This window comes from Leopardus geoffroyi, chromosome B3 (genome assembly GCF_018350155.1).
Source record: "Leopardus geoffroyi isolate Oge1 chromosome B3, O.geoffroyi_Oge1_pat1.0, whole genome shotgun sequence".
Classification (NCBI taxonomy): Eukaryota; Metazoa; Chordata; class Mammalia; order Carnivora; family Felidae; genus Leopardus; species Leopardus geoffroyi.
In genome coordinates, this window is record NC_059337.1 from 37,506,180 (window position 1) to 37,521,850 (window position 15,671).

Sequence of the window (15,671 nt, forward strand, 5' to 3'; positions counted from 1 at the left end):
AAAATTAAAAAAAAAAAATAGCAAAAAGCTGGAAATAATCTAATTGTTCAATGATAAGGTACTAGCTGAATAAAATACAATGTTACCTTTCAAATGATCACATAGACCTATATTTACTAACCTAGAAAGATAGCCATGAAAATAGCAGATTACAAATAAAGAGAAGTGTGATCTCTTTTTGTGATGAATATACATACACATATGCTCACAGAGAGTCTAAACGGATAGATACCCAGATGTTAACCATGATATTTCTAAGTGCTGGGATTACAGGTGTTTATTTTTTCTGCTTACTTTTCAGCATTCTCTGAAATATTCAAAGTAAAATGACATTTGCAAGAATTAAAACATCTATGATTCCAACTAACAAACTCCAAAATCTTCCTTGCAAAAAGCCCAAGGAATATCCAAAAATACCCTGGCATAGAGCAAGAGGGAAAGTATTAGCAACAACATAACTAAAATTCTTTGTGAGCAAGGCACCCTAGACGTCTCCAGGACTGACATGGCACCTTTACAACAGCCTATAGAGTACAGGGCTTGAAATCACAAGACCTAGGTTCAAGTCCCTGCCACTTTTATTTGTATGACCTTGGGCTAGTTGCTTACTCTTTCTGGTCTCACTTTATCAATAAAAGAGAGCTATTACCTGCCTTCCTACCTCAAAGAAGGGTTAGAAAGATCAGATGAGATAATGTGATACATTATTAACTGGAAAGTACCATATAAAAATAATTCATCCAAATATTAAAAACAAAACAAACAAAAAAAAATGATGCATAACACCAGAGCAAATTATTTCAAAAAACAGCACAATCAATTCTGTAATGAACCAGGGGTCTTGTTTTAAAAGGCTACAATCATCATAAACAGCCAATTTTTCAGAAACCCTAACACTTCTTCCCAGTTCCCACTACAACCATGAGCCATTTAATTTCCTTATCCCTAGTTACCACCTAGAAAGGGTACAAATTACACTGAACTCAAAAAGCTTCAGCAAGAACCCTGGAGCAACATGTTGATGGAGTTCACCAGGAGAAACCCAAGGTTAATCAGCTATGGACTCACCACTAAGCACTATTACAATTCACAGTGGTTACAAGAGACTCTTTGAAAAGAAAGACAATACAATGACCCAGGAGAAAACTGTGGATGAAAAAGCAGTATTTCAAAACAATTATATGAAATCCTTAAAAACTAAAGTGTTTTATAAATTGTTTTTAAATACTGTTCATAAAAATGGTGACTTAAAACAAAAGTCCTCTAAATGTGGCACGTGACACAAAACCAAGTTAGGGAGATTCAAATCAAATTCATGAATAAATTGTCAGATTTATGTGCTTCTATCTGAAAGAGAGGCAGACAATTCACACCACAAAGATCAAAATCAAGTGGCTATTTCTTGAAAATAAAGAGGCAGACTTCGACAACAGAATTTACTGACATGCTTATAGATACTTTTAAAACAACGTTTTAAAAAGATGGCTTCAGGGCACTTGGGTGGCTCAATCTGCCGACTCTTGAGTTTGGCTCAGGTCACGATCCCAGGGCTGTGGGATGGAGCTCCACGACAGGCACTATGCTGAGCATGGGGCCTGCTTGGGATTCTCTCCCCACCCCCCCCACCGCCCCTCTCCCCTCTCTCTAAAAGAAAATAAAATAAATATTAAAATAAATAATAAAAGAATGGCTTCTCTTCCCATTGAATTCCATTATTTTACTCCACTAAAATGAACTTCTTCCTTCCCACTGTTCCTCCTGTGAGTTAAAATGGCAATGTAAATTGATTTGAGTTTTAGTGCAAAAAAATTGTAATTAAGAAGTACTCTAAGAGAAACTACATGAAGCTGTCAGATTATTAACTTCCAAGATCATCTGGCCATCACACCCTCCTTCTTTTTAAGTTCCCAAAGATAATAAAATGCTCACTCTACATTCTTACAAATGTCATTTACGGGTATTCCCCTAATGAAAAATTAAACTTTTCATAAACAAATGTGCACAGAGAATTCTTTTTGATATGTATGACTCACAATCTAATTTTTATTGGCAGTATCTTCAAGTGTTGCAGCTTGCACTATTCCTACAGGAGATACAGACCTATCTGTCTTCCCATCTGATCTTTGTAGATTTGTTATAGATTTAAAAGGACTCACTAAAATGGGCCATGAGGAAAATAATCTTGAATACAATCCACAGCAAAATGAAATGTGGATTGTGAATTAAGATAACAAAAAAGTCACAGTATTTACTCAAAGCCTCATAGTTGGAAATCCATTGTAAGTATTGTATTTTCACCTAAAACTTTGAGAAAAAATCTGGCTTTTTCTTAAATCTTATTCTGACTTTTCCTATCTTATTGGGAATAAATGCTATTTACATCCAAAACAAAAAACAAAAACCCATCAGAAAATATAATTTCCGAGAGGAGTATCTTCCAAAGCTTACTGCACAGAAAATTATATACACACATTCTCAAATAACTATGGTAGGCATTCCTAAGATCATCTACCTAAAAAAAAAAAGAACAGCAAATCCAACCACAATCAAGTACTAAAATTTTTAACACAGCTATCACCAGCTAAGCAATTTATCACAGCTTCTCAAAGTATTGGGCACACACAGTGACAAACCAGTATGTCAAAACAGTTATTATAATTTGAAAAAAAACTGTACTACAGGAACACAAGACGAGTTTTTCCTCTGGAAAAAAATTCAAGTAGATTTTTGAAAGAGCAAAAAGGGAGACCAATTTTAGAAAAATAATGTTTCCCCTCAGTGTTTAGCATTTATCTGATACAGCCTCATTTTTGCAAAGAGAAACTTTACCTAACAAGACTCACACCAGGGATCTGATCTATCCCCAAAGGCACTTTCTTAAAATGAGAAAGAACAAAGGAGGAAATCTCCCAGCATGTGCTTTCCATACCAGTTTCTTTGGACAGCATCAAGAGTGACAATATAGCCAGCCCAAGCTTTTCAGCTTTATTCTGTGGCCCGTGTACAACAGAACTGATTAGCTATCACTCAAAAGGATTCCAAACAAAATAAATATTAGAAGGTAAAGATCATAGCAACATAGTGACTACATCGCAAGAGTAAAACTACAGAAGGCATGTATCTTATTAAACTTGTGTACTTTTCATTTCAAGAGTTAATGACCTCAGAATATTCAAATTCCTGAGGCTTTTTCATTTCAGTCAATAGTTTGAAACTGGATTAAAAAAAAAAAAAAAAAAAAAAAACAAACCACTCCAAATCTGCTCTCCCTTAAATTAATTTGTAATTAGAAGTCAATTTAAAAAGAGTGACATTCAAAGCCAGTGCCTTACTTAATACACAAATTTTGGAATGTTAACATTGCAAAATTACTGGGGAAACCGATCTTTCAGCGAAGCTTTCCAGAGAAAAACTCTCCAGAAACAAACCTGGCGCTTGGCTGTTCTAGAAGCTGTCGTTTCAGTATAACAGAGAAAATAAATTTTAAATAATTTTTATTAATTATGGAAAGAGGACCCCCCCGCCCCCCCCCGCTCCCCCCCCGCCAAAGATTTACAAGTGTGTATCCCCATCTCCACTCTGACAGAGATGTCAGTTCTCTGGGTCAAGATAAAACCAGCTGCTTGGCTCACACACAGGAAGCCACAGACAGGGGAATATCGCGTTCAGAGCCTCGAAATAATACGCGTTAGTTAAAACTGCCTGCTACTAAACCAAAATTATTCAAGCGGAGCCCCATTTGTCACAATCCAATCATAAGGGTTCCACCCGCCCTCCCCCAACGGCTTGTGTAGTGGTGGGTATATCTGCTTCGGTAAAGAAGCCATCATCAGGTAAAGAAGACTGGGGTGGGAGAAAAAGCGGGGAACAGGGGGCACCCTTTCATCCAATTTCGCGAGGCGTGAGTAATTGGTACAGTTGAGAGGAACGGAGGAACGTTCTATTTATCGGGGGTTGAAGTAGGGTGAGGGGAGAATTTCGTTCAAATCAACATGGCCAGCAAGATGTCCCTACAAACAAAAGGCAACGGGGGGATATAAACACGAACCATTCACCTCCATCAGCTATAGCATCGCCATCATGGTGTGTGCAGAGACCCCCAAAGGCTCCTCTCACCCTCCGCACCAGCCAGAGGAAGAGAAGGAAAAGAAGGGAGAGGTAGCTGCTTCCCACCACCCACCACTGCTTCCAAATACACACCCTTCGGGGGGGGGGGGGCTCCCCCCCCCCGCGGTTGCCCAGAATCAGAGAGAAAGTAACGTCCCGCCCAGGCAGACTCCCCCGCCACCCCTCGGCCGAACCCCAACGCCGGCCCGGGGCTCACTAAACTTTACCGGAGCTTCTCCCCACATCCCCGCCCCAATGCCCCAAGATCGCGCTGCCCACAAGCTGGGCACCCCCGGCGCCTCCTGACAGGCGGGCAGCCGGGGAGAGCCGACTCCGGGGTGGGGGCGGCAGGGAGCCACTGAGGGGCGGGGCGGCCGGAGCCAAGTTCCCGGGGGTCTAAGGAGAGCTCCTGACAGCAGCCCGGGACTGCAAAGGAGGAAGAGGAAGCGGCGGCGGGGAGCTTTCCCAATCCCCCCTACACGAGCACCCTGCCCCAGCCCCCGTTCCCCATGGGGGGGCGGGGAGGCTGGCTAGAAGGTGAGGAAGCCGAGCCCAGGGGGCAGCCGAGGCCCCCACCTCCCGACTCCCGATCTCTTCCCCCGCCACCCCCGCCAGAGGCGCCCACAACAATAACACGCCGGGGACGACCCGTCAGCGCCCCCGAGGCACCCGGGGCCCGCGGCCCGCCGCTGCCGGGCCCCCTCAGCTGGGGCCGGGCGCGCCGCTCCTCCCTACAACTCCAGGCCCGGGTGGAGTCAGGCCCGAGCGGCCCCCCAGGGTCAGACCCATCCCCCCCGGCAGCAGCGGCGCCGTCTCCGCGGCCGAATATTAGAAGTGAATTCGAGCTGCGCTTTACCTTTAGTTCCGCACTGTCCGCCATCTTGCGTCTGTCAGCGCAAGCGCACTGAACCTCGCCGGGGGCCGCCGCTAGACCCGCCCCTCTAGCCAGCCTGGCCCCGCCCCGGCCCGTCCCCTCTTGCCCCTCCACCTCCCCGTCCCGCCCCCGGCCTCCGCCCCTCTCCGGGCGCTCGGAGCCCCGCCCCGGGCACGTACAGCAGGGAGACGGGCACGTACCATTTAAATAATGGCGCCAAGCGGCGAGGTTTGACAGTTACTCCCCCCTCGGCCTCCCCGCCCCCCATCCTCTCCTGGCTAGCTCCTCCAGAGAAAGGCCGGAGCGAGTGGGCTGCCGGCCTGAGCCCCGCCCCTCCGCGGCCCTGCAGAACCTTGCTGCAAAGCTTCGATGCCTACAGTCACAGAAACTATAATGGCCCCCTCCCCCAATCAGCGAGTCCTTTTCAGCACCTGCTACCTTCGAGGCTACAATCCGTTACATCTGAAGATCACTTGATGAAGCATTTCCAGATTTATTAGCTCAGATCCTGCTCATGACAGTGCGGTGAAGTGGGCAGAGCAGAGATTACAATTCACGTGGTATATATGTGTGTGTATATGTGTATATATATATATATATATATATATATATATATATATATACACATATACACAGTGTGTACACACACACACACACACATATGTATTTAGTCAGAAATGAAAGCTCAGGCAGGGAAAGTGACTTGCCCAAACACTTGACGGGGGGGTGACCTAAGACAAAATTCTGAAGACTTCGTTCATGAACTCTTTGTTTCAACAATTATTTAGTGATTATGTCCCAGTCCTGTTTCTTTATATATACATCGGAAAATTAAATACAACCAAGTCCCTGCCCTCCTGTAGTTCTCTAATGGAGGTACAGACAAGTGATAAAGATACAATTACAAATGGTGATGAGTGCTAGAAAAGAACAAAGGGTCCAGTGAGAGAATAGCGATTGGAAGGAGATGGACTTAATGCAAGGAGGGCTTTCTCCAATAAACTGACATTTTAAGTAGATGTGATGAAAGAATTATTTCACACCTTTTCCTCCCTATTGGAAGCCTCCTATACCTCCTCTCCAACCCCCACTTTTTGCTAGCAATTTTGCTTCATACCTCATGGAAAAACTTAAAAGATAACAGACATGAACTCCCTTCTCCCCATCCAAACTATTCTTACAGGCATAGTTACATTTGGGTTACTATGAATGAAGTGTCCCTGTGCCTATGAAGGCCAGTCCCTCTACCAGTGACCTGGATTCCTTTCCCTCCCACATTCCTAAGAATTTTACTCCTACAATCACCTCGCCCTTCCAACATCATTACTTTTTCCCCTATTAGATTACTCCTATCAGCATATAAACATACTGAAATTCCTCCCATCTAAAACAAACCTCCATTGGCTCCAAAATCTCCCAAACTGCCCTATTTCTCTCTCTTCACTGCATAAATTCTCCGAGAGGTTTTTCAAGATCTCTCTACAGTGCTTGTTCCCACTTCCTCATGTCACATTCCCTTCTCAGCCCCTCTGATCCAGCTTTGACTTCTCTCAAGATCCCTTATCAAGATTATTAACAACCTCCGTGTTTCCAAAACCAATTGTCAATTCTCTATTCTTATCTAAAATGGCCCTCTCAGCAGAATTGCAAACAGTTGACAAGACTCCTTTCTCCTGAAACACTTTCCCCCTGAACTTCCTTCGACATCTCACTGTCCTGATTTTCCTGTTCCTTCACTGAGCCCCCTTTTCAAACTCTTCTGCTGATTTCTCTTCTTTGGCTCAATCTTTAAATGTTGTAGTGCTCCAGGGCTCAGTCCTTACCTGTCACCTCCATTTAACTCTCCCCAGGTGAACTCATCCAACTCTTTGACATTCAAATTTCTGTCCAGCCCAGACCTCCCCACCCCAAATCCAGGTTCATAAATCCAACTGGCTACTTAATATCTCTACTTCATGACTCTTAGTCATCTTGAGCTTACCATGTCAAATAGAGCTTGGATTTTATCCCCCCATCCTGTTCCTTTCCCAGTACTCTCAGTGGATGGCACCATCATCCACCCAGATGTTCAAACCAAAAATCTGGAAATCATCCTTGCTTCCTCTCTTTTAGTCACCTCTCACATCCAATCCATCAGCCAGTCCAGCTGACTCTGCCTCTAAACCATATCCCAAGCCTATCCATTTCACTGGCTGCCCACTACCATCACCCTATTCCAAGATGCCATAATTTTACAACTGGATTGCTAAGAAGGCTATTCAACTGACAGAACTACATTATGACTTTCGTGCCCCTACGCACTTTTGCCTTTTGGGGGCTGTGGTATAATAAAAATACCACTTGACTTTGTCCCTGGTTCCTGTCACAGAGCTCCTAAAACCTCAGAAATTTCCTGAGAGATAGGATTGTGTTTTGTTATTCAAAATGAGCCCCTTTCCACCGCACCCGCACCCAAGTTTATACTAATGAGATGAGAGGGCGTGGCTCCCGGGGAGCTTCAGGTTGGGAGCTGGTCACTACAAAGACTCAACACATGATTAGAGGGATGTTAGTAAATACAAGGAAGTACTAGGAAGCGGGTGGCCAGAGAGGGCAGGGAATCTCTGCATCCCCTCCCTTCATGCATTGCCCTATGCATTTCTTTCATTTGGCTGTTCCTGAGTTCTTTCCTTTATAATAAACTGGTAAATGTAAGTAAAGTGTTTCCTTGAGTTTTATGAGTCCATTCTAATGAATTATCAAACCTGAGGAGGAATTCTAGGAATCCTCAAATTTGTTCAGACAGAACTACAAGTGGCCCATAGGACTGGCAACTGGCATCTGAAGTAGGGGCAGGCTTGTGGGACTCAGCCCTAAAGCTGTGGGGTCAGAGCTTACCCCTAGAGTTGATGTCAAAACTGAATTGTTGGGGGCACCTGGGTGGCTCAGTCTATGAGCCTCCAACTTCGGCTCAGGTCATGATCTCACAGTTCATGAGGCTTAGGTCATGATCTCACAGTTTGTGAGTTCGAGCCCCGCGTCAGGCTCTGTGCTGACAGCTCCGAGCCTGGAGCCTGCTTCACATTCTGTGTCTCCCTCTCTCTCTGCTCCTCCCCTGTTCACATGCTATCTCCGTCTCAAAAATAAATAAAGATTAAAAATTTTTTTTTTTTCAAACTGAATTGTTGGATGCTTAGTTGGTGTTGGAGAATTAGTGTGGAAAGATATCACATATTTGGTGTCAGAAAGAACCTCAGAGGCCCTTTCTTCATATATATATATATATATATATATATATATATATATATATACACACACACACACACACACACACACACACACACACATACACCCCTGGAGTTACATGAAAAAAAAATTACATTTTAAAAAATGTGTATTATAAAATGACATTTAAAAATTGCATTTAAAAAAACTACATCTTACGTTTGTATTGGTATAAAGACTAATGCAATCCAAGCAGAGTATACTTATTTTTTCTTCCAATAATAAAGATTTTAAACATTTTGTGGGCCCTAAAATTATTGTGGTCTCACAGAACACATAAAAATTAACTCAAAATTATTCGTAGACCTAAATATGACTTAAAACTATAAAACTCTTAAGAGTAAATCTCTATAACCTTGAGTGAGATAAAGCTTTCTTAGATGTGGACCACACATACATTTTTGGTAGGAATAGTACAGCCATTTTGGAAAATAGTTTGGCAGTTCTTTGAAAACTGGAAATGTACTCATCATACAACTCAACAATTCTTGGACATTTATCCCAGAGAAACAAAGATTTCTTTTCATGTAGAAAGTTGTACAAGAATGTTCATAGCAGATTGATTGATTGATTGATTGATTGATTTAAAGTTACCTATTTATTTTGAGAGAGAGAGAGAATGTGTGCATAAACGGGAAAGGAGCAGAGGGCGAGAGATTGAGAATCCCAGTCTCCACTGACAGCATGGGGTCCAACCTCACCAACTGTGAGATCACAACCTGAGCTGAAATCAAGAGTCAGACACTTAACTGTCCACGAAACTACCCAGGCCCCAATAGAAGCTTTATTTTTAAGAGCCCCAAACTAGAAACTATCCAAATCTCCTTTAATGGGTAAACGACTAAACCAATTGTGATACCATGGAATACTGTACTCAGCAGTCTAAAAACAAAACCAAAAATAACTATTGATACACACAACAAGTTGGATAAACCTCATGAAAATTATACTGACTGAAAAAAAAAAAACAAAACCTAATCCCAAAAGGATTCTTATTGTCTGATTCTATTTCTGTAACATGAATGAAATAACATAATTACAGAGGTGGAGAAGAGACTAGTGGTTGCCAGGGAGTTAGGGATGGGGCAGGGGCAGGGGAAGGATGGTTCTTACCAATGTCAATTTCTTGATTTTGATATTATACTATAGTTCCATAAAATAGTAACTTTGTGGAGACTGGGGTGGGGGGGAGGATGCGTGAGACTTCCCTGTACATTTCCTTGCAATCTCCTAGGAATCTACAATTACTTCAAAATAAGAGTACACATTTTTTCCAGATGTATATGAACATGTATATCTGAAAAGTATACATATGTGTATATAAATATTGAAGATACACTGTATCTTCAATGAAGATTGTTGTATCTTCAATGAGGATACAGTGTATCCTCAATGTGGGGAGAAGGACATGATCAAAGTGGCAGAGTAGGCAGTTACAAACTCCCATACCTCCATATAAACTTAAAAAAAAAAAAAAAACAAATAAACAGCAACTTGGGGCACCTGGGTGGATCAGTCGGTTAAGCAACTGACTTTGGCTCAGATCATGATCTCACCCTCAGTGAGTTGGAGCCCCGTGTCAGACTCTGTGCTGACAGCTCAGAGCCTGGAACCTGCTTCAGATTCTGTGTCTCGCCCTCTCTCTGTCCCCTCCCTACTTGTGCTCTGTCTCTTACAAAAATAAACATTTTTTAAAATTTATTTTTAAAAAACCCCAGCAACTGTCAGACTAACTTGGTCAGACCTCTGGAAAACAGTCAAAGGTTTACAGCATTCAAGCAAATGCTTAGTACAAAAAGGAAACTTTAAATTTTATGATACTTTCACTTACATCTGCCCTACTCCCTCCCTGACTTGGTAGCAGTCTTCCACAACACCCCACCTTCCGGGGATGGAGCCCTGGTCCCTGGAAATCATTCATCTGTTCTAATCTTCCTGGGGGCTAGCTAAAGGACTAATGCAAGGCCTGTCTCCGTTGTGTTTAACATGGAATCCGCCACAGAAAAGCAGCAGGTGTTGCTTGAAAACACTGTAATGCAAACAAACAACCTGAAACTGCCTGGGGCCAAAGATTACAGTTGATACCTAAATAGACCACCTAAAGCCTGGGAGTAGAAACTGGGGAGAGAAATTTACTGGGAAATTAGGTCATTCAAATTAGAAAGTGCTCAAGAACACAGGGGCATTCAGAAAGCCACACGAATGTGCCTGAGACAAGATGCATCTCAGGAGAGACCTAAGAAAGCCCTCAGATTCCACCATTGGCTGACATACATGCTCAGTGTAACCAGAAAGGGAGATTGAGGAAGGATTTCAAATGGTCTAGGTACGTGTTAAAGAAATAAGACCCAAACCACAAAGATGGGGAAAGGTGTTTCGTTTGTTTGTTTGTTTGCTTGTTTAAGTTCCCAGTATTGAAGGGAATCTCAGTAAAAACACTGGCTGAACACAAGCTGAGGCTCCAACAATCAAGAACAGCAAATCCTGGGGAAGGGAGAGCATTTGATTCCCAGAGATAACACAATATAATATACAAATGCTCAGTTTTTTTATGACGACAACAAAGAAACACAAAACATAATAAGTAACAGGAAAATATTGCCCAGTCCAGTGAAAAAAAAAAAAAAAATTGACAAAAACTATTCTTGAGGAAGCTCAGACATTGGACTTACCCAAAGACTTGAAAGCCACTGTCTTAAGGGGTGCCTGGGTGGCTCAGTCGGTTAAGTGTCATGATCTCATGGGTTCTTGTGAGTTCGAGCCCTGCCTGGGGTTCTGTGCTGACAGCTCAGAGCCTGGAGCTTACTTCAGATTCTGGGTCTCTCTCTCTCTCTCTCTCTCTCTCTCTCTCTCTCTCTGCCCCTCCCCGACTCACACTCTGTCTCTTTCTCTCACATTTTTTTTTTTTTAATTTAAAGCCACTGTCTTAAATATTCTCAAATTGCTAAAGGAAACTAGGTAAATAATGTATGAACAAAAAAGAGATAAAGAGATAGAAATTACTAAAAGGAATAAAGTAGAACTTCTGAAGCTGAAAAGTACAATAAAATGAAAAATTCGCTAGAGGTGTTTAAGAACATATTTAAGCAGTCAGAGGAAAGCAGGGGACATCTTGAAAGCAGGAAGAAGAAAATAATTTATCACATACAAGTATTCTCAATCAGACTAAAAGCCAATTTCTCATCAGAAACAAAAGACTCTAGAGAGCAATGGGATGCCATATTTAAAGTGCTGAAAGGAAGAAATCCCGTAAATAGGAATTGTACCCAGCAAATCTATCCTTCAAGAATGAAGGGGAATATAAGACATTCCAAGATAAATGAAAGCTAAGAGAGTTTATTACTAATAAACCTGCCATAGAAATAATGCTAAGGGTATCTTTTAGGTTAAAAGGAAAGAACAGTGAACAGTAACTCAAAGCCATGTGAGGAAATAAAGAACACTGGTAAAGGTAACTACATAGGTAAATGAAAGTCAGTAGCATTGTACTTTTTATTTATTTACATATTTTTATCAAGTAAGCTCTATGCCCAACGCGGGCTTGAACTCACAACCCTGAAATCAACAGCCATATGCCCCATGGACCAACCCAGCCAGTTGCTCAAGTATTATTGTACTTTTGGTCTGTAACACTTTCTTTTCTTTCTTTCTTTCTTTCTTTCTTTCTTTCTTTCTTTCTTTCTTTCTTTCTTTCTTTTGTTCTATATGACTTAAAATATAAGTGCACAAAATAATAACTATAAGTCTATGTTAATGGGCACATAATGTAAAAGGTGCAATCTGTGACCATAAAAGGGGAGGAACAGAAATGTATGAGAGCAGAGTGCTTGGATATTTTCGAAATTTAGTTGGTACTATTCAAAATCACTAAGACATGTACGGAAAAGTTAAAAACAGAATCAGAACACTACAAAAAAAAAAAAAATCAACCAGATTAAAAAAAAAAAAAGACAGTAAGGGAGGATTGAGGAATAAAAAGTATGTAAATCTTAAGGTCCCTGGGTGGCTCAGTTGGTTAAACATCCGACTTGATTTTGGCTCAGGTCTTGATCTCAGGGTCATGAGTTTGAGCCCCACACTGGGCTCCATGCTGGGTGTGGAGCCTACTTAAAAAAGAAAAAAAAGAATAAGAAAAGAAAAAGAAATAGTTAAATGGCAGAAAGAAGTCCTTTCTTATAAGTAATCACTTTAAGTGAAAACAGATTAAACTCTCAAATTAAGAGAGATATTGTCAGAACAGGTTAAAAATATGATCCATTTGTATGCTACAAGAGACACCTTTTAGATACAAAAGCACAAATAGACTGAAAGTAAAAAGATGAGGAAAATATATTCCATGCAAATAGTAACGAAAAGAAAGTGGTTATCTTATTATCAGACAAAACAGATTTTATTGTTTTTAGACAAAAGAGATTTTAAATTACAAATGGATATGAGACATAGAAGGACAAAAACGAAACAAAAAACAAAAAGACATAGGACATTATATATTGATAAAAGTTTTTTAAATTCATACTGACAATCTGCCTTTTAATTGGAGAGTCTAATCCATTTACATATATATTAACAAAGATTTAATACATAAAGAAGATATAACACATTAAACATATATGTACATAGTCACAGAGCCCCAAAATATATGAAGAAAGCGCACATGAAACATTCTCCAGGATAGACTATATGTTAGGCCACAAAACAAGTCTTAATAAATTCAAACATATTGAAATCATACAAAATATCTTTTCCAACCACAATAGAATGAAACTAGAAATTAATAACTGAAGGAAACTGGAAAAGACACAAATATATAGATAGTAAACAATATAATTGTAAATAGCCACTGGATCAAGATAAATGAAAAAATACATTGTGACAAATGTAGACAAAGCACAACTTCTAGGGTGCAATGAGAGTAATGCTCAGAGGGAAATTTATAGCTGTAAAGGCCTACATTAAAAAAAGGTGAGGGGCGCTGGAGTGGCTCAGTCAGTTAAGCGTGCGACTTCGGCTCAAGTCATGATCTCATGGTTCATGAATTTGAGCCCCACGTCAGGCTCTGTGCTGACAGCTCAGAGCCTGGAGCCTGCTTCAGATTCTTTGTCTCCCTCTCTCTCTCTGCCCCTCCTCTGCTCATACTCTGTCTCTCTCTCTCAAAAATAAATACACATTTAAAAACATTTTTTAAAAGAAGATCTCAAATCAATAATATAATTGTATACCTTAAGGAACTAGAAAAAGAATACCAAATGAAACACAAAGATAGCTGAAAGAAGGAAATAAAAGATTAGAGTGAAGGTAAATTAAATAGAGAGTAGAAAAAGAATAGAGAAAACCAACAAAACCCAAACTTGGCTCTTTGAGAAGATCAACATGATTGACCAATCTTTAGCTAAATTCACTAAGGGAAAAAGGAGAAAAGATTCAAATCAGAAACGAAAGAGTAGGCATTACTATCAACTTCATGGAAATTAAAAGAATTGCAAGAGAATACTGTAAAAAATGTACTCCAACAAATTGGATAACCTAGATGAAATGGACAAATTCCTAGAAATACACAATCTATCAAAATGACTCATGGAGAAATAGAAAATCTGAATGGACTTATAACAAGTAAGGAGATTGAATATATAATTAAAAAAAATCCTCCCAACAAAGAAATCCCAGGACCAGATGGCTTCACTGGTGATTTCTACCAAACATTTACAGATGAATTAACTATTCCCCCAAAACGAAGAGAACATACTACTTACTAATTTATCCTGTAAAACCGGCATTAGCCTGATACTCAAATCAGACAAAGATATTACAAGGAAAGAAAACTATAGACTAATATCCCTTTCAAATCCTTTGGTTAAACTTACTCCTTGGAATTTTATTCTTTTTGATACTATTATAAATGAAGTTATTTTCTTAATTTCCTTTTCAAAATGTTCATTGCTAGTATATAGAAATACAACTGATTTTTGTGTGTTGGCTTTATATTTGACACCTTTGCTGAATTTGTTTAATTTGCCACTTGCAAGTGGCAAATTTTGTTTTCTATCATTTACTATATATTTTTTTTAATTTTTCAAGTTTATTTATTTATTTTGAGAGAGAGTGCACAAATGGGGGAGGGCCAGAGAGAGAGAGACACAGAGGATTAGAAGCGGGATCTGCACTGACAACAGAGAGCCCAATGCAGGGCTTGAACTCACTAACTGTGAGATCATGACCTGAGCGGAGGTCAGACGCTTAACCAACTAAGCCACCCAGGTGCCCTTACCACAAGTTTTAAAATAGTGTAACAAACAAACTTAGAGAGAAATTTGTAGTCAAATATGCCTATATTAGAAAAAGTTTTCAGTTGAAAATCAGTTATGTAAGTTTCCATCTCAGAAAGATATTAGGAGAACAGCAAATCAAATTCAGACTAGCAGTGAGGAAATAATAAAAATGGCAGCAGAAATAAAATTTATAACAAATACAAAATACAAAAGGTCAACAAAGCTGAAAGTTGGCAATTTAACATTTTTAAAAAATGCTTTTAATGTTTATTTATTTTTGAGAGAGAGAGAGATAGAGCATCAGTGAGGGAGGGGCAGAGAGAGAGGGACATACAGAATTCAAAGCAGGCTCCAGGCTCTGAGCTGTCAGCACATAGTCCCACATGGGTCTCGAACCCATGAACTGCGAGATCATGACCTGAGCTGAAGTTGGACACTTAACCCACTGAACCACACAGGCACCCCAGCTATTTAACGTTTTTAATAAAATTGGTTACCCTTAATAAGACTGATCAGGAAGCAAAAAAGCGAGGGACACCTGGGTGGCTCAGTCGGTTAAGTGTCCAACTCTTGATTTCAGCTAAGGTCATGATCTCATGGTTTGTAGGTTTGAGCCCCACATCAGGCTCTGTGCTGACAGCTCAGAGCCTGCTTGGGATTCTCTGTCTTCCTCTCTCTCTGCCCCTCCCCCACTCATGTTGCTCTCTTTCTCTCTCTCTCTCAACAATAAATAAACTTTAAAAAAAAAGAAGAAAAAGAGAAATTATCACTACCACGTATGAACAAACGATCACTAAAGATACTGTAGATACTAAAAAAGATTATAAGAGAATACTATGAACAGCCTGCTGCAACACAGCTGATGATTTAAATAAAATAAACAAATTCTATAAAACATATAACTCAGAAAACTGACTCAAGAAGAAATAGAAAATAAGAATAGTCCTACATCCATCAAAGATATTGAATCCATTATTTAAAACCTTCTTACAAAGAAAACTCCAGACACAGATGATTTCACCAGTGAATTTTCCAGACAATTAAGGAAGAAACAATAATCGATCTTACACAAAATCTACCCAAGGATAGGAAAAGATAGACTCAACTCTTTGGGTCCAGGACCTTGAAAACAAAACCTGACAGGGATACTGTGAGAAAGA

The 15,671-nt window shown here is 40.3% G+C and overlaps 1 protein-coding gene across 7 annotated transcripts in view; it reads right to left on the bottom strand.

Moving 5' to 3' along the window:
• The window catches only part of PIAS1 (protein inhibitor of activated STAT 1), a 137,632-nt gene extending 122,337 nt beyond the window's left edge, over positions 1 to 15,295 (bottom strand). For 4 of the 7 annotated variants that reach the window (XM_045449300.1, XM_045449295.1, XM_045449301.1 and 1 more), the window contains exons 1-3: positions 15,285 to 15,295; positions 5,442 to 5,453; positions 4,964 to 4,987 (exon numbers count right to left, since the gene is read on the bottom strand). In XM_045449300.1, coding sequence (XP_045305256.1) covers positions 4,964 to 4,987 — 24 coding nt within the window. In that variant the 5' untranslated portion in view covers positions 5,442 to 5,453; positions 15,285 to 15,295. Of the gene's footprint in view, positions 1 to 4,048; positions 4,158 to 4,963; positions 4,988 to 5,181; positions 5,282 to 5,441; positions 5,454 to 15,284 lie in introns of those variants that run through there. The other 3 variants (XM_045449298.1, XM_045449297.1, XM_045449299.1) reach the window with 3 other exon arrangements.
• Positions 15,296 to 15,671: the final 376 nt, after the last annotated feature.